Below are 18,569 nucleotides of genomic sequence, written 5' to 3' on the forward strand. Positions count from 1 at the left end.
GCCCACATCACAGAATGCGGACGCATCTCAAGCACAGTGAGGCGCAGCATCTCCGCTGGCTAGTTCGGGTGCCTTGTCTCACTGTCAGGTTTGTGCGATGCATTTCTGAAGTGGGGATAAGTGTTTTCTCCTGACGTTGGTGATGCGGCGCCACTAAGTGCCGAACGGTGCAGATCTGATGTCGCGGCTTTTCTTCTATGGCGTACGTCTGTTGTTGCTTGGGGAGGATCATCACTACGGGCTTCTGTCGACGATATCTCAATAATTCAAGGAGCTGTCGCCAACGCAGCAACTCCAAAAAGCTTTTCCGTTTGTCTTCGGGGCAACAGCAATATCGACGAAGGGAGCAGTGCCTGTGAAGCATGCAAGAGTAGCGCCACCTGCAGCGATGTGGTAGTTTCTGTTGAGATTGGGGGCGCCCAGCTTACAACGGAGGGTTTTGTACATCAAGACAACGGGCCGAAGCTGCTGCTGCTGAAGCAGCGTGTGGAAACATGGATGATCCTTTAAATATTGCTGCGGCTGCTGCGGAAGAACGACGATTATTGGCTGCTGGAATTGCTGCTGAAGCAACAAGAGCACCCCACGGGAGCTAACAGCTCGTCGCGTCTCTCACGAGAACCATACGAGATGGCAACCGTCTCTTACATATGCTGTAGGGTGCTGCTGTTCGCAGTTCTGGTACTGTTTCGGCAGATGCCATCAAGGTAGCTAGTGCTAACGACGTCGTGCTGTCTGATGCAGCGTAAGCCGCTTAGCCTTTGGGACGTTTGCCTCCTGCGGCCCATGTATGATCCTTTGCGCCTTTTTGTGCCTCTGGGCGGCGCCGCTTGTTGCATTTGCTTCAGGAAAAAATTGGCAAGCTTATTGAGGGAGGATTTGTTCGGCGATCGTCCATGCAGAAGGTGCCACCCGCTACGGCCTCCATCTGTGGGCGATTTGGCATTCCTAACCATTTAGTACGAACCAGCGCTGCCTGAAAATGCGCTTGCACCAACTTTTGAGGGCAGATGGTGCTAAGCTTTTATCTAAACAGGCACTTTTGTCATCAGAAGTAGCTTCTTCTATGATGGCGCTTGACTTTTCTAGCTGCTCGCACTCGGCGCATCCCTTTGTCTGTGCGATCGACTGTGAAGACGGAGTCAGATTCTACAAACAGGCGATTCTCTGGAAGATGCCCACGACGCTGAAGGAGCAGGAGCAAAAGAAGCACTTGCAAGAGGAGGGGCCACACGAGAGTCTTCAAGAGTCGCCCAACTTGAAAGCACAGCAGCAGCAACAGCCGCAGCGACTCCAGCAAAAGCTCCACAGTCATGTCACTGGGCTTCGTATTTTGGAAATCGGCTGCGGTCCCCTGGCGCTTTTATCTCTTCTTGCTGTGCAGCAAGGCGCTGCCCAGGTCGATGCCGTAGAAGTGAGCTGCAGCATGTTCTTTAGGCTGGTGGCATCAGGTACTGCCTTTCGTGGGGTTGTTGGTGAGCAGCTTCTGTAGTAGAGTCACCGCCCCTGCACAGGTCTGATCTACCGTTGTCCTGTGTATTTCTCGTTTGTCCACAATGGTGTTCCTGCAAGTTCTTTTTCCACCTTTTCAGCTTAACTCCGGGGTTTATCACTTTGCGAGCACATTCGTACAACAAATAGGCGTAAATGCCTCGCGCCCTTGTCAAGCTGGAGTAGAAGAATCAGAGTTGTAGCGGCTCCGTGTCTTCAGATGTTACTCAAAGTTGTTTCCCGTGGCAGCGCGGCGAATTTCTGCTGAAACCGCCACCAAGGCATTGCATTGTCTGGTATTTTCATAAGTGTTGGAGGGTTTGTCTTTTGGCCCAGTTTACGAGGGGCAGTGCGACAGCTGTTATACAAACGTGGTGCTTCTCGGAAGGGAAATATATGTCTCCAAAGGAGACAAAATTTTCCTAAAAACGGAGGCCAATCTTACAAATTTCCAAAGAGAGCAGCAAATGGTGCGACTAGTACAACACTTACGTCCTGCACGAGCCTGCTGTGCAAACATAAGCAGTGCGGCACCCGACTTCCTATCGGACCTCACTTTGCCACTCGTAGTGGCCTGTGGACGCTCTCTGGCGGGCTTTAGCACGAGCAGATGCACGGATGGCCTTGCTGGCTTCTGTGGGGCACTGGTATTGTGGTTGTACGTGCTGTGTGTGTATAGAGCCTTACGGGACGTCGCTGGGTCTCTGTATCTCGGTCATCTTACACGTTCAGTGGAGAAGTTCTACCACAGAACGGCTGTTCAGAAACCTTCGGACCCATTGTCATCGACTTTGATGAACAGGCCTGCTGCGTCCAGCCCACGAACTGGCCGTTTACCCGCAAACAGGGTCTCGAAGAATTTGCAAGAGCCTGTTGCAGCGTATGCGCTAAGGCAATAGCGGACGCAATTGAGCCTTGCCAAGCAAAGTTTGTATCGTCGATCATGTAGTGCACTCGCAAGGGTGAAACTTAAGGGAATTGGAAGAGGCTCGCACAAGCGATGGAGCATGTGGTCTAATTCGATGCAACATGAAGAACCTTACCAGAGCTTGAAATATTGTTTTTTAACTTTGTAGTAAATTTTCATAAATATATTCAGGTACATGAGACGCATGGTTGTCAGCCCGTGTCGTGAGATGTTGCGTTAAGTCCCGCAACGAGCGCTATTCAACGTAAAATATTTTTATAGTCTGCCGTTGTTTTTTATGAAATATAGAGGAAGGAATGAAAACTTCAAGTTTTCAGGACCCTTTTCCTCTAGGCTATACACTTGCTACAGTGAAAGGTACAATAAATTTAATGCAAGGGGGAAAATTTTCGGAGTATAAATGTATATTGAATATGCAGACTACTCAAGTCATCGCTTCTCTGTATGGATCTGCCGCAACGAAATGTATTTTCCAGGCTATTGTAGTCAGTAGAGGAACAAGGGAGTTCCATGTTTTCCTTCTAAACATGCCGAAGGAGGAAAGAGTCTATATGCCCTTACGGAAAGCAAACAGATGCGGCTGGTACAGACCTCTTGCGAGATCGCTGCTTCAACGCTTGTGGATCTGTGGCGAACGAAGTATTGCACTAAGCTCAACGGCAATCGAAGATGAGGAACAGCAAATTTAGTCAATTAGCACTTTGAATCCCGTTCGAATGGCATAGAGATTCAAGTGCATTTGGTTCCGATATATATGGTTTCGCATCATCTGTCAATAGTTGGGACTACTTTAGATTTTGATCAGTATAATACATATTATGTAGTTGCCCACTTCCATTTTGCATTGTCTGTTGGTACAGTTGTTGGTTAATCTGTAGTTTCTCCTACTTCCAACAGTTTATATTCGGCTATACGTCCAATGTCTTCAATATCTTTACTCGAAATACATCCGACTCTCCATTTCCGAGCGTTCGGTGAACTGTACTGTCATTCAGCATTTTGTCGACGTCTTTTGCGAAGGAGCTTCCAATATTGAATACCTGATTGTGCTGATTGTGTAACTTATCTGCACATAGTGCGCGTTACAATTGGTAAGGTCCTTATTTTATATCCTGTAATCATATTCTGTAGCTTATCTGCGCACAGTGTGCTGGTACAATTGATATTGTCCGTGTTTTGTATTCTTTAATCATATGAAAAAGGGGTTGACTGTGGAATCCATACAAAGATAAAACGGGAGATAATGAAACTTTATCTATGCCGGCAGTTCAGTCCTTATCGTTTAATTCCAAAAAGAGCCTCAATGTCGGCACATCACACCCTTGTGCTTGAACAAGGCTCAATTAGGAATGAGATTTCACCTGTTACGTGGTACGTGAGCTGGGTTAACAACGTATTGAGGCAGTTTGTTATATCTGCCACGTTAGAGAATTCGTTGAGTATAGAACCTGACTACGAGATATCATATGAAATTTCATGCTTAGCCACAAAACACGACTGTGGGAAGTTTTGCCGTTTTCCCTAGAGTTCTTGTGACAAATGGCAGCCCCAGCCCGAGAGTTAGTTGACTCTAAACCATAGGCTTGGTTTGCTGGGAAGTAACGGGTTTCTTTATTTACTTTTTAATGAACACTAATGTGTGTTGTTTCGAATTGTACATTCTTCGAAGGCTGTTTCTGCGCAACATTGTGTGTGGTGCTGCACAATGCTAACATAGAAATAATGCAGGAACGATTGCTCTGCTGCTACCGAGCCGAAAGGCCTGGAGTATACTGTAGTATGCAGTAGTATACTGACTGAAATAGCGTAGCTAGGATCGCCCATGTGCTATCGAACCAAAACACGTATAGCACACTACAGTGTACTGTAGGGGTTTTGGTTTGGAAGCACAAAGTAATCCTAGCTATGCTCTTTCGGTACACAGTGGCATGCCTCTGAAGCCCGCTTATTAATTAGTACAATGTTGCGGAATACTCCAGTAGAGCTATGCTGTTGTAACCTTATACGATCACCACATTGGCGTAGCTAGGGGCTAGCGTTTGTTTGGGTTTGTTACATTGGTAACTCAGCACTTCGGTAGGAACAAGACTGTTTCGAAGAAAATGTCGGAACAGAACTGAGATGGAAGTACCCCAACAGAACCCTCTTCGGGTCTTCCTTGAGACGACTTTGACCCACAGTCGTCGTGGTCCAGATATTGTCACAAGCTGAATTTTCCGTGGGTGGGTATGGGAAAAAAAGCGCTTCGCTGGGGCGAACAATACAGCAAGTGTCGCTAACGCAACATACTAGGATGAGAACCTACTCATGACTAGATATTGTGGCCTTCTACAGCGCGGGGCTTGTCTTTTCCACTCACCAGGTGCGCTGGGGGGTAGCGCACAGCATGCATTCGGACGGAATCGTGCCGCACCCCATCAATGAGCTTCTTGGATTGTCTGTGTTGCCCCTGAAATTCAACCGACACTATTTTCGTCCGCGTGCTGCGGCAAAAGCACCTGAACAAGCAGTGGGGGGGAGGCACTAATATTTAGAATTCGCCTTTCCGGAGCCTTGATAAATAGGGAGCTGGCCGACCCACGTACCCTTCCCACTTTTCCAACGTACATGACTTCCCTTTACGCGCGTTGTCGCTACCCTATTTCTTTTGACACAAAGTTTTTCCGTGATATCTTTGCATACCGCGCAAGTCTTTTCAAACCTCCTGCTGGCATCTGCCGTGTTCTGAAGAGGTGGATACTGCCAGACAGGGTTGCTTGCTCACGGCTGTTCCTTGGCAGATTCATGCAGTCGCACACTTCGGCTCAAAAGCTCCCGCCATGGGTGTGCTTCTCACTAGGTCAATTTACTGGCTATTCCTCGCTGCTCCTGGAAACCAAAGTCATTCATGTACTCAGTTTTGGAACTGTGCTAGGACCCCGTACAGTTGCGGCACGAGCTACCGCGCACGGGCGAGACCCTGCCCTAATAATTTTTTAGAGATAACTACTCTCCTTTCGCCGCAAGAGTGCTTCGGTCTGACACATGTTCTGCAGTGCAACTCAGTCCACTACTCCCTAGCCTCAGACTGCGTGTAAGGTACCGCCGTGCCGCTGCAAGAAAACGCCCATTGCAGCATCCAAGCCAGGAACAGAGCCTGCCGCCCTCTGTAGACCCTTGCTGAGCTCAAGCATAACCCACAAGTGACGACTAATTTAAGCAGCTGGCCAGCAGAGGCTTACTGTACAGGGTTAAGGGCTAGCAGGCTCAGGCTGGAAAATACGAGGACTAGCCACCAAAAGCCTGATATGCGGAGCATCCGAAGCCATTGGGAGCGGGCGACCTGTGGCTCCGGGTTGCGCAGCATGAGTCCTTCTTCCAAATTCAGTTTACGCTATTTTTTTCCATTTTTTGAAGTGATGTTCTCTTTCGAGTAAAACTCCAGTGATCTGTGCCAGAGACGTACTCCTTGATGGGGTCATTTAACCAGATTCAAAATCTGGCCATTGGTGGGATATTTATTAGTTCAACGTCAGAAAGCCAAAAGTACTACATGAAGGGGCACCTAGCTTTAAGTGGAAGCGCAAGTGGTGATAGCACTCACGGCTTTGAGTGAAATCGCATATGATATGCTCTTTAGTCCTATCGGCTCGCTCTGTCCTTTCCGTCACCCAGAGAATGATATCAACTAGATTTATTTCCCCCAATTAAAAGCATTGGCAGAGCCCGCCAGGGAAGCGAAGTTCGATCATGGCGTTTCTATCCGTAAATATTGTACAGGATAATAAATTACGCTGTACGAGCTTGCTCGATACTAACTAAAGGAAACCAGGATAATACGGATATTAACAAAAGGAAACCCACAATAGATACAACCATTTTTGTATGCATAAGATATTCTAATGAATTTAGACTATCAACAAACACGGAAAATTCACCGTAGCCTTGCATAGTAACACAAAGTCCCACTGACAAATTAGGGATGCTTCCCGTCATCCATTTGACTGCATGGTAGAAACTGCATTATTCTTGTTGGTTTTGTTTTAGATGCGTCCGATAGCCTGTGTTAGACATCTATATTTTCGACATATTCTACTGATTTTCAGTATAAGCACACACGTATACAATACCTACGTGCCCAACAGTAAAGGGGGGTGAATCATAATACAGGGGTAACGACCACTGCTTGACACATCAGTATATTCAGCTAAATGAACACACCAAAAACCCAGCACCTTGGAATTTGCTGCATCGTACAGTATAATTCAATTTGAACTGACTCACGTCTTGAATTAATGTTTTATTGACAGCTGCTGCTTTGAGTTGTGCGTGTGTCTATCAATGCTGTGGTTAGTTTTCCAATGCTTCTCCTCCGCTTCTAACGGCATGCATTTTCATTTAACTTCCCTCAACAACTTCATGGTTGTCAGCTTGTCCCTCCACTTTTGGGCTTTCCAGCTGATCTGACGATTGGCTTTTCAGTCCAACCAAGTGCTGTGACGAGTCCATTCTAACTCTATTTCTCGAGTACTTCATTGTTAGGCATGTTTCCTTTGCAACTCAGGAAAATGTCAGATTCATAAGAACCTCCACTGCACGTGCGCTTTTGATTAAGAGTTTGCATCTTGCGTAGGCACAATCTTTTCTACGTTCCGATAGTGCTACAAGCCCACCGAATTAACTGGAATGTACTGCAACATTTCGTATTGGGTAGCCAGAAGCTAACGCTGGATCCTGGAATAGTAGTGATGAACTCAAATAAATCATGCACTAAGCACTGCGTCAGCGAGCCAAGGAAATGCAGTCCATAGTCAATACACAATGAGGTAGTGAAGAGACGTATCCCAAAGTAAACGATTAGTTGGTATACATTCATGCATAAAGCGCTGTGCGCCAGCCCAGGCAATGCAGTTCATGATCAACAACAGTATCCCAACTCAATAAATGATTAGTTGGCATCTGCTGAAGTTTCTCTTCAGGTTGTTTCATGCGGCCCTTGGGCTCCAATAGCTTGTGTAACTCTGAATATGAAGTTTGTCCTATTATATTTTCTGTGAACCGATTTGCCTAAAGAACAAGAGCCTGAGGTTCGGGATGCCTTTGTTGTGACAGTGAATCGAACCAGCATTTTTATGTAGCGCCAGCTCTGCATTTTTCGCTTGGTCTGTTTGTGCCTTGTGTCGTCGTCCCAATCTAATTTTCTTTCGTCGTGTGTTTTGGGATATGGCCTGCCTAATTGCTAGTTTCATCTTCGCTGTTCTACATAGCTTCGACACGCAATAATGCATTCATCACATGGCCCAGAATTCCACGCAAATAGCGGAAGCTCATAATCCATCAGCACTCGCTAATGCAGCATCATCAGTCAGCATGCTGAGAGGGATGCTGCGTACGCGGGGCACATCTTTAATCCGTAAGTCGCCAGCTATAGCTTACTCATCTGTACTGTTGTGCTTCATTTTCTTCGTGTTTCTTATAGGCGCGTTCCTTTCTCCTTGCTCAAGCGTTGTGCCAATGCGTCTTCCTGCTCATGCTCTCCTTAAACATCTACATCTCTCAGACATAATACGTCGCTGGATGTGCTCTTCGATTCTATACGAACGAAATCTACACAAGTGAAAATGCTACGATTGCAATGTGAAATAACACATTTCCAGAATGCTGTGTCACGTCAAGCATGCCATCCTTTGAATAGCCAAAACAACTGCTGCTGCCTGTATTACCTTAGTTGGGCTGAGGCTGGAAGGACCCCATTGTTTCACCTGTCTGTAAATATCCAACGAGCCTGACGGCACAATAGGCAACAGTGTCGCTGCTGCCTAGCTCACCTAAGCACAGGTGCTACAGCTAGCACGCTGCAGCTAACGAAGGGAAGCTGGCCAGGAAGTCATGGGTACACACAAAAGTGCCCTGACGATTGACGGAGGTGGCGAACTCCGCTTTCAAGGCTAATATTCCCTAACTGGGTCTGAGGTTGCCACTTATTTGCTTTGGAAGCTCTTCGCACCTAAATACTGATACATACTAGTATTCTGCCGTCCTCCTGATGCCATTATTTGCCGCCGCGTGGCAGCAAGCAGATCCATAGCAGACATACTTCTGAATAAAGAAGGCCTTGCGGACACGTTGCGTCGAAAGCAGATAAGCCAAACAACCGGAAAGGCAAGCCCAACTGCTGTACATTTCCCTACTAAAGAACCAGCTTGTCAGATACGCAGTCAGCAATAGGAAGCCGATGAATCCTCCCCTAGAACAGTAGTAGCGCCGCAGGCCTGCACATCCAAAGCGTGTAAGCTTTTAACAACTGTCTGGCACGCTGGAGCATTAGTTCACTAACCAACGAGCCCCATAGCAGCTTGCTAGATGGGGAACTATTTCTGCTGGCTCATGAAGCGGCATCAAGATCTTGACTCTGTTCTGCGGGGGACTCTTCCATTTCCATTTCCATTCTTTGCTGCTGCTTGTGCTGCTGCTGATCGTCGTTTTCCTGTGCGTGCTGCGGAGTGGCATCGTTGCTGTTTGTCGCAGTTTCCTGTGAAAGTTCAGTGCCCCTGGTGAGCCGACTTCTCCTTGGTTTTCTCTTGCTGGTTAAGGCCCCCCCTTGGTTGCCCCCTTGCACTCCTCCTGTCGTGCTTGCAGCCGGCGAGGGTTTCTGTCGCCTCCGTGTGGCTGCTTTCTCTGTCGCCTTCGCCAAGGCCTCTTGAAAGTCCTCTTCGGCCAATTCCCCGTTCTCATATTTGTCAACTAGCTTCAGGTACTTAGATTCTGAAAGCCCATCGGTGTAGTTTGGCCTGGATATGTTTCGCCGCTTGCGGGAGGTGACTAACCAACTTGTCTCTGCTCCCTCTAAGTCCCCAGCTGCTGCAGCCTCGGCTTCCGCTGCTACCTCTGCCGCTGCCGCTGCGTCTGCGGCTGCTGCTGCTTCAGCTGCAGCAGCAGCAGCTAGTACCCAGTCAGGCAGCTCCTTCGCTTTTATAATTCTCCCTTTTTCCTCTAAAAAATTTTTGACTTCCTCTTCTCCCTCTGCTGTCATAGGCGTGGCAGTGCCGTGCTGTTGTTGCTGTTCCTGCTGCTGTTGCTGTTGCTGCTGCAACTCCTGTTGATGCTTCTGAGGTTGGTCCTGCAGGTTTTGAGGTGCTTCTTCCTCTTCCTCGTCCAAAGGCGGCTCGTAAAGGGCCTGCTGCTCTGAGAAGGACCCATTGCGGTCTGCACCAAGACAGAGCCCATCGCCGTCTACGCCCAACAGCTTCTTGTCATATTCGTTGAACCACTCAAATTCTTCCTCAGATCGACTTAAAATCCGGTTGAGCTGCAGACACACCCTAGGCACCTAAAACCATATGCCTGCAGCTCTAGCTCCAGAAGACACTAGACAAGCTAAAAAATTACAAAACACCTGATGAGGGAATCGCCACCAGAAATGGAGCGGCTGTTCAAGGACGGCTCGAGAGGAAGCTTGCAGCACAATCTCCATGTATCGCCACAAAACGTTAAGGCCTAAGCTGCAATATCTGCACCTGCAAAGGTGTCGTCGCCTTAGCGTCCGTCCCTGTGCTTTTGCCCAGTAGCAGCAGCAGCCGCAGTTTCTCTTCTCGGGTGTCTTCGCTGGATTTGTTATCAAACATCCCTGCTTGAATCACCTGAAGGATGCATATACCTCAAAAAATGTAATGCTTAAATTCTTGAAGTTGAAAGCCTAGTCTACAGGTTCTGAAGCTCGATCGCTCAACCATAGGCATTGAAACTCGATCACGTAACCTGCGGTTTTGCGCACCTTTTGGTCAATGGACAGTTTTTTGTTGGCCCTCTGGAGAATAACTTCTTCTACGCCACTGATTGTCACAAGTCGAAATACCCTAAGAGAAGCCAAAGATTCAAAGAAAGGCAGAATTGTGCGAAGAAACTAAAGGAATCAAACAGCAGATACGGATAGAAAGAACACAGGCATTACATGTGGATTTAGTCCTCTTAATGACACGGCGCTCTCAGCTGTAAATGCATGAATGCATCTGCAGCAGAAAAATACACCCGATTCAGTAATGAGGGGGGGACTTAAAAAAAAGGGGGGGAAAGACGCTGCCCCGCAAAATTGAGAAGCGCAGGAAAAGGCGAACGCCTCTTAGTGAGAAGGGCAACGAAGAATTTCATGCCGAGATGCACAGTGGCCAAAAGAGAGGAGCTGTGTCTCCAGAGGCGATAGACAAAATTCAGAAGCAGACAGGAATGAAAGAAAACTAGCTGAAACAAAGAGCGCGGCATATAGGGGCAACAACTGGAAGGGGGAGCCTTTTCTCGCTTCAGGTCTCGACAGCTTTGCACTAACAAAAGACAAACGGAGGAAGCTTACTTGACCTGCTTCGTCTGCCCCACCCTGTGAGCTCTGCACATGGCCTGCAGGTCTTGGTGAGGATTGAAGTCCGAGTCAAACAAAATTACAGTGTCTGCAGCCTGTAGGTTCAGGCCCAGCCCTCCCGCCCTGCGTCGCATAAAGACACCAGACAGCCTTTCTGCACACCACCAACAATGGCCCTTGAAAAAGTCACAAATACACCGAGCTCACTTGTAAAATTGTCATCATGCCCCCTTGGAAGCACGTCAAAGACCAACAGAGCTACAGAAATTTAATATATATGTATATTATTCATAAATACAGGTACTTATCATCAGTCAACTTCTCTTATATTTTTGTGAAGGCTATCAGTGGCAAAATGGTTATGTGTAACATCTCTAGTAAATGTGCATGGTGAGAGGAGATTAAGTCTACGCATGTTTACATGTCCTTATGTGTAATACTGCTCATGCACAGATAATGACAGGCGTGCGCGAGTAGACTTTCATGTGCTCGCATGTAGATTTCCTGCGTTGCGGACACATGTGCTGTGGGGGCCACTATGGTTATCCAGATGCGCACATGTTGTATAAATGCGAGGCTCATGCGGTCTATATCTATTTTTCAGGCACATTGATGCAGTTGTAGAATGGCCAGCAACAAGGTAGAGTAGGCGCTGTCATACTCTAGTGGCAACAGCTGTTGCTACAGCTGCTGCTGCAGCTATTGCTGGAACCGCTTCTGCTGTCGTTATTGCTGCTTTTGCTGCTGTTGTTTTTGCTGGTGTTTCTCCCTCTGCTGTTGCTGTCTCTGGCTGGAGTAGACGGATGCTGCTCTATTTGTGGGGTTTTCTTGCCTGGTCGATAGCATAAAAACCATCGCATCTTCGTTCTTTTGGTTAAAAGAGTCGATGCGTTCTTTCCTGAGGAAACACCGAGGAAAACAAGAGAGGGGAAAAGCCTCATATATGCAGCAAAAAGAAACGGAAAACTCATACAGAGAATGGCCACTCCTTAGGCAAAAAATAATACACCGAGCAATGAAGACAGGCTAAGAATCAAGTTGAGAAAAGGATCAGGGCTGATGGTTACGTGAACAGAAGCATACACCTCAAAGAATCCCACAGCAGGCACATTTTAACTACGGATGTTGGGCGCTGAACAATTGGCACATGATGCCAAAAACCGCGAGCACGGCCTACATTCCACTTGACATCTCGCAATATACACTCCTTGCCTTAACACTAAATCATGAATCAAATCCCTCCGTTTTCCGTGTATACAAGTGCCACCGAGCCAAAACTATCATGCATGCGGAACTTGAAGCTCAGCAAACGCGGCAGCGCTGACTTTTAGATTTAAGGTTACAAACTGTTTCAACCTGACCTCTCCTGCAAGCCCACGGAGCCGTCAAGCCTCTCGTGTTTGATACCCCTCATGTCTAAGTAATCGGCCATCAAGTCAAGGACTTGCGTCATTTGAGAAAATATTAAAGTTTTGTGTTTGAAGTGGATCAGCTTAGGCAGCATCCTGTCCAGACACTCAAACTTCCCAGATGATGTCACCAGTGTCTCGTCAAGTGCATACTCATCCACAAACAGGTACGGATGGTTCGCAATTTTTCGTAGCTGCATTAATGTATTGTGCAGGCTACGCTTGCTAAAAAACTCCCGAGCATAGCTGCGCAAACACCGAAAAGAACCCGAACCCTAAACAATAAATCCTGAACGTTTCACATAACGAAGGTCAGCGTAATCCCTGGCATAGCCAATGTGTATATCTCTAAGTTTACGGCTTTGCGACGCATGGCTCAGTGGCTTAAGGAAATCTGATCTGAGCTTCATTGGGGGATTAGAAGCTAGGGTTTTTATATCGAACCTAAGTCCCTTGTCCTGCAGGTTTTTGTAGACGAGCCTCTGCCATTCTGTAAGCGGAATGTGTACCAAGTACTCCTTCTTGTCCGGCATATCTTTTAGCACATCTTTCTTAACTCGCCGCAACAAAAAAGGCCTTAGCACTGCATGCAGACGGTTGATAACCAGCAGCTGTTCCTCCTCGTTCAACAGAGAACCCCCACTCGAACCCCCATCAGGTGTCCCCTCCACACTCATTCCATGCACTTCAAAGGGCTGACTAAACCACCTGCAGCACATGCAGGGAGACCCAAAATAACACCGTGAGAAACACGGTGAAAAACGAAGAAGGACAGAGGGGTAGACACATACACATAGGAAGAGAAGACAAGGAAACGGAAGAGGCGTTGAAGAGAAGCAAGCTCGCGCAAGGGCAGTAGCAAACGTAAGTAGATCTAATCCACATAAACCTGGAAAACTGGCGGAAAATAAGACGAAGAGCAAGTAAGCAAGGCAAAAACCAGAAAATGCGCAGAAAACAAGTATGCGGCTGTCAGATGACTCTGATTGAAGCGTGCTGCGTTACTTCTCGAAGTCCTCTGCGCAGGAGAAGATCTTGGGGAGAAGAAAGTTAAGAAGGGACCATAACTCTGTTAGGTTGTTTTGGAGCGGAGTGCCAGTCAACAGCAAACGGTGAGAGGCAGAAAAAGAGGAGACGGACAGGTGAAATTTTGATTTGCTATTCTTCATGCGGTGGCCTTCGTCCACCACCAGGTGCTGCGGCACAGCACCCAACAGTTTGATGCATGAGAAATGATGAGAATATGCAGAAACAGTTAGGAGGAAAGGGAGATGCATACGTGCAACGCGCAAATGCTGCAGTGCGGAATCAGAATTGAGAGGCGCCCACAGCCATACCGTGTCCAAGCATTAAAAGCCACGGATAGCATGAACAGCATGCGCAGCACAGCACACATATTGGTAGCTGCAGCAGCAGCTGGTGCTGCTGCAGCACCAACACTCGCGACTGAAGTGTGCTGACCAAAAGATGCCAGACAAGGGTTATCATGAGTTGAGATGATGCAGGCAAATATTTTGCCACGTGCACCGTAAGTCAACGGAAGATGAACACAGTCAGCAACAGCAGAAGGCACAAAGGCAGAAGAGGCGGCGAGCACGAGCACAGCAGCCGCAATCAATACTGGAGATACCACGAAGAAAAGCAATGATTCCAGAACTAACCCTCCAACTGGGAGTGGCCAAGGCGCTCCTCTCCCTAATAGCTAAGTCAAACGTAGTTAAGCAGACATTGAAGTCGATCTGCTTCAGTTGACGCTGCAGTTGTCGACGCTCGAGGCGGGCTCCCTACGGCAATCACAAAACCGCAACTCAAAGATTTAAAGTCATAAACCTGAAGCCTAAATGCTAGCCTTCACTCTCTGACCCGCTCACTCCGCGGTGCCTCAGAATTTGTGTCCGGCCCTTTTCAAGCCTCTTTGCAGCTGGGGACGTTTGAAACGCGCCGTGAGAGTTTATACTTTCTATTCGTGGTTTGATTGCACTAGTATATGCTGCTGACCTTGAATAACATCACTTTCAGCGAGGGTGCCCACCGCTCGAACTCGTCTGCCCAGTTGGACAGTGTCGAGAGAGGAACAATGATGAGATGTGGTCCTCCATTATTCTTAAACTCCTTCAAATATGCCAGTAGCGCTATCGTCTGGATCGTCTTACCTAGACCCATTTCATCAGCTGCAACAGCAAGAACCCGCGCAGAAGAAACAGCAGCTGTAGCACGTAACGCGCTAGAGCAAGAAAGCCTAAAGAATTTTACAACTTCTCGGCGAATTCGCATGGAAAATGCAAGAAAATACACGGACAGATACGCGCAACGGCAGTTGGTGCAAGTGTAAGGTAGACGGCGAGCATTCGTATGCATCATCATGCATCTTGTAAACCTATGCCTCTGCACGTGAGCAAATATGTGAGTGCATTTGCCCGAATCTGCTTGCACATACGTATTCGGGAACACATGCCTGCATGTACGTAGCTGTGAAGGCAAGCGGCTGTGCACATATGATTATGCGCGTATATATATGCAAATGTATAGGGATACGCATGTAATTACTTGCGTGTAGTTGCAAACATGCGTGTGTATGTATGCGGAGACAAAGCCGAATGCTGGCACAGTCCGCCAGAGAGAACCATATTCCTTAAGAGAATCAAGGAGCATGAATTCAATTGAGCTACTGACACACTCCACACTCATCACAGAAGGCGCGGAGTCTCAAGAACGCACCCAAAATGCCATGAAGGTTGTTGTTGTACAGAGACAGCATCCACTGCAGCCCCGCCATCTGGTAAGGCATCAGAGTGCCCCCAACAAGAGACTCTGGTTGTCGCACTTCCTCCCGCACTGCATGAGATAGCGTGTAGTAGCGATCGCGAGACCCTAAGCCCTTGTTACCACCACACGGTCCCTCTGTAACGGTCGTGGTGCTGTCGCCTCCGTCCCCAGACCTGAGCATAAAATGCAAAGGTGCAGCCCAAAAAGCTGAATACGTCGGCACAGAGTCCAAAGGGGCACTCGAGAAGCAAGGCTATGCTGCCACTTTTCTGGGGTAATATAAAAAGTCAAAGAAGCTGGAACTAGTGCTCCAAAAGGGTAGTGCATTTACGGCTGAGACTGCGCCAACAGTTTGTCCGTCTCCATCTTTTGAACCTGCACTTTTCTTCCGAGAGACTCCAGAAATTCTTCGGTCGCAGTCAGCAGTTCTTGAAGCCTCTCATTTTTCGTCTGCTTCACAAGTTTAGTGTAAGCCTCCAAATCATTTTCCTTCAAAAGGCGCATCCTTAGAGCAACCAACAGCATATGAAACAGACTCCACGGCTGCAGCAGATGCCGCCAGCGGTAATTCCATGGGCTCTGTAGCTTGTGTTGCTGCTGATGCGGCTTTTGCTAGTGTATATGTGGGTCCTGCCACCGACAACTGTAGTGCTGTAGCTGTGGCTGGTGCTGCTGCTGGATTGATGCTTTCGCCATCACTGGAAGCCCCTCTGCTACTGTCAAGCAACACATGGAGGCGGGGCAACCGCGGCCAGGTGCAGCGAAAGCTGAAACTGTAGCAGAAGGACACGGGCGTACCGTTCTTTCTGTTCCTTCTCTCTTATTACAAGCTTCATTTGCTCTATCTGTGCAACTTGTGAGGCTGCCTCCACTGCCAAGGCTGCCGCCTCTTCACGTTGTCTCCTCCATTGTCTGTGCAGAGAGCCAGCCTGTTGCTGCACCACCCGCTCCCACGCAAGGCGAAGCTGCTGCTCTCTTCTTTCGTTTGGGGTGTACAGACAGCAACGCAGGTTCGCCGACGAGAAAACAGAGCGCACAGCTGATGCAGCCACAGCTCGAGCCTAGGACAAAGAAAAGCAGACTCACTGAGATAGTCAAAAAAATGCACCATGCACACATGTATTGCACGTCACTTGTGCCAGAAAGCCAAGCTGCTCCAAAAAGCACGCTTGAATGGATAGGCACCTTTGTCTGAACTCAAGCGCCCCTTGTCTGGCAATTTCGTGACCAGGGAGTGATTCTGGTCGTCGGAATAGCTCACTCTTTGAGCCTTCTGAACGAGCTCCGAACCCTCTACATCAGCTAGTCCTAAGGGATCTAGAGCAGCAAATAATGCAGCACGGGCTGCTGCCCCTTGTTGCGATGCAGCAGGCGCAGTAGAGAAGGAGCTGCTAGCAACAGAAGAAGGGGCAGTTGATGCCGCGAAGGACGCACAACTGGTGTCACAGCAGCAACCGCAGCATGAAACAGGGAGGGGGAGAAGTGCAGTTCCTGTAGCCCCCGTTGTGGTTGTTGGAGTTGGTTGTCCTGCTGTTGCTGTAGCTGTTGCTGGCGTTGCCCCTGCCGCCGTCGTCCCTCCTGTCGTTGCCCCTCCTGCCACTCTTGCAGCTGAAGCCTGTGCATCATCGGTTACGGCGGCTGATGTCGCAGCAGCATTTGGAGGCCTGCCCTTGCAACAGCTAATGCAGCAGCAGCCACAGGAGAGGGCCTGCTCGTGAACACTTCTAGGGGCTTGGGGCTCCAGCAGGAGCTCGGCCAAAGGGAGAGACTGTTGCTGCGCTTCACGCAGAATATTCCGTCGTAGTCGCTGCTGGAATGCAGAAAGACTGCATAATCGTCGCTCAAGCAACGCTTGCTGCAGCAGCAGGACACACACAAAGACTACAGCCACTCTGGTTTGCGTGCAGCCGAAGTGTGCCGAATCATGGGAAAAGCTGCAAATGTATCAAGACTCCTGAACATACAAGAGACTATGTGATGATGCCACAAATTAATATTGCTGCTGCGCTACTGTCCAAAGAAGTCTGCGATGGGTCAATCGCGCAAAAGTGTTTGAAGATCTAAGTTCTGGCGAGTTCACAATGAACAAAGCAGTCAAAAGGGACAGAGCAAAAAAAAGCAGGGGTACAGAGAGATGCGTAAAGGCAGACCAACAAGAAGAGCTACAGAGATCAACAAACTAAGGGGAAGAGGACATCGAATAGCAAGCAAAGGCCAGGGTGTAGGATCTATGGTTTGGGCAGTAGTTACCCGTCGGACAGTGTCAGGAAGGCTGCAGATATGCTCGAAACGCTCTCGTATTTTGGGATCGTCACTTAAAACGCAACTGTACGTACAACCCAAAGGACACCTAAGGCAGCCCCAAATCAACAGAGATTCCCCACGGCTCGACTCACAGGTCCCCGCCAGCAACTGGCTGTTTGCGCACAACAAATGGCAACATGGAATGTTCACATAGAGTTTGTGCCCTGATGGTATACAACAGACGGGTCGAGTGATGGCACAAGGAAAAGAAGACAAGGGGCAAACATGAAACGAATGCAGAGGAACCTGAGGTGGCAACAGATATAACCTGACGAGCACGCAAATTAACTTACTCCAGCAGTCGCTTGCGCTCTTCTAGCTGCTGGAGTACATGCTCACGCGAGTAGGCCCGTAGCTGTTTGGATAGCTGGAGCATAACCACAGGCCTTGTTGTCATTTCCTCTCTAACTCCATTGGGAAGCGACGAGGCTATCGCATGCATAAGGTCAGGCGGTGGTGGGACCCCTTGCTGTAGGTAACGAGCAGCTGAAAGCTGCAGCCGTAGCTGTTGCAGCAGCTGTTCATTGCTTAAAGGCTCCACATCAGCAAACTGCTTCGAGTCGAGTTCCGTCAATCCTGCCGGCGTTGTTGAGGCCGCTGCTGTTGTTGCTGTTGTTGTTGTCTCCGCTGCTGCTGCTGTGGGTGAGGGTGAAGCCGCAGCTCCGCTGCGCTCCAGGAGAGCGGATATGACCCCGTCAATGTTTAGATCGCCTTCTCCCTCACCTGTTTGTGCTTCCACAGTGGCCTCAGGTGAGACGCCGTAGATGTCCGGGCAGTACAGGGGCTTCGCCCACCTGCCGCGTGCTGCTTCTTCCTGCTGCTGCTGCTGATGCCGTTGCTGCAGCTGCTCTGCGCGGTTTCGGAATTTCTGCTGAAGGCGGAGAAAGCTCTGAGTAAAGCACTCGGAACGATGTGAGCCTCTCCCGCCTTCGCTCATAACAAAGGCTGGCAATGCATCAGCGAGTCTATTTCCGATGCAGCATGCAGCAGCGACTAGCCCCTCGCGCGAGGTCAAGGTGACCCCGGACGGAGGAGAGGGGGACATACTGGTGTTAGAGGGCTGAGGGGCTCTGAATATGCTGAGTTCTTGAGCCCACATTCATGACGCAGCCGGGCTTGACAGACCTCTGGGGATGCTCAGAGAGCAACGTCACGCGTATGTACACGTCCAGGTATCCATTTATGCGCATGCAGACCCCAGCGGGCCCCCGTGAAGGTGCTTTGCGCTGCTCGTGCTAAATTTTCGGTGAGTCAGTAAAGTTATTCAACGCAAAAGCCAAAAAAAGATACAGGGGAGAAACAAAAAGACCTTCTAGCACTAACACCGGCCCTTGGACCC

At 48.7% G+C, this 18,569-nt stretch overlaps 2 protein-coding genes across 2 annotated transcripts; one reads left to right on the forward strand and one right to left on the reverse strand.

Moving 5' to 3' along the window:
* Positions 1 to 982: 982 nt before the first annotated feature.
* ENH_00034540 (hypothetical protein) lies at positions 983 to 2,440 on the forward strand (the record flags this gene model as incomplete). Its single annotated transcript, XM_013580332.1, has 2 exons — positions 983 to 1,414; positions 2,171 to 2,440. 2 exons carry the CDS (start codon positions 983 to 985, stop codon positions 2,438 to 2,440), a joined length of 702 nt encoding a protein of 233 aa, XP_013435786.1.
* A 6,343-nt stretch (positions 2,441 to 8,783) lies between these two features.
* ENH_00034550 (SNF2 family N-terminal domain-containing protein, putative) lies at positions 8,784 to 18,275 on the reverse strand (the record flags this gene model as incomplete). Its single annotated transcript, XM_013580333.1, has 16 exons — positions 8,784 to 9,707; positions 9,916 to 10,038; positions 10,173 to 10,254; positions 10,746 to 10,874; positions 11,584 to 11,649; positions 12,113 to 12,406; positions 12,605 to 12,868; positions 13,166 to 13,356; positions 13,822 to 13,944; positions 14,159 to 14,331; positions 14,879 to 15,099; positions 15,258 to 15,431; positions 15,725 to 15,987; positions 16,188 to 16,781; positions 17,177 to 17,252; positions 17,524 to 18,275. The coding sequence occupies 16 exons, from the start codon at positions 18,273 to 18,275 to the stop codon at positions 8,784 to 8,786; spliced, it is 4,449 nt and encodes a 1,482-aa protein (XP_013435787.1).
* Between the last annotated feature and the right edge of the window lie 294 nt (positions 18,276 to 18,569).

The sequence above is a fragment of the Eimeria necatrix genome, genomic scaffold, assembly GCF_000499385.1.
Source record: "Eimeria necatrix Houghton genomic scaffold, Enh_scaff251, whole genome shotgun sequence".
Taxonomy (NCBI): Eukaryota; Apicomplexa; class Conoidasida; order Eucoccidiorida; family Eimeriidae; genus Eimeria; species Eimeria necatrix.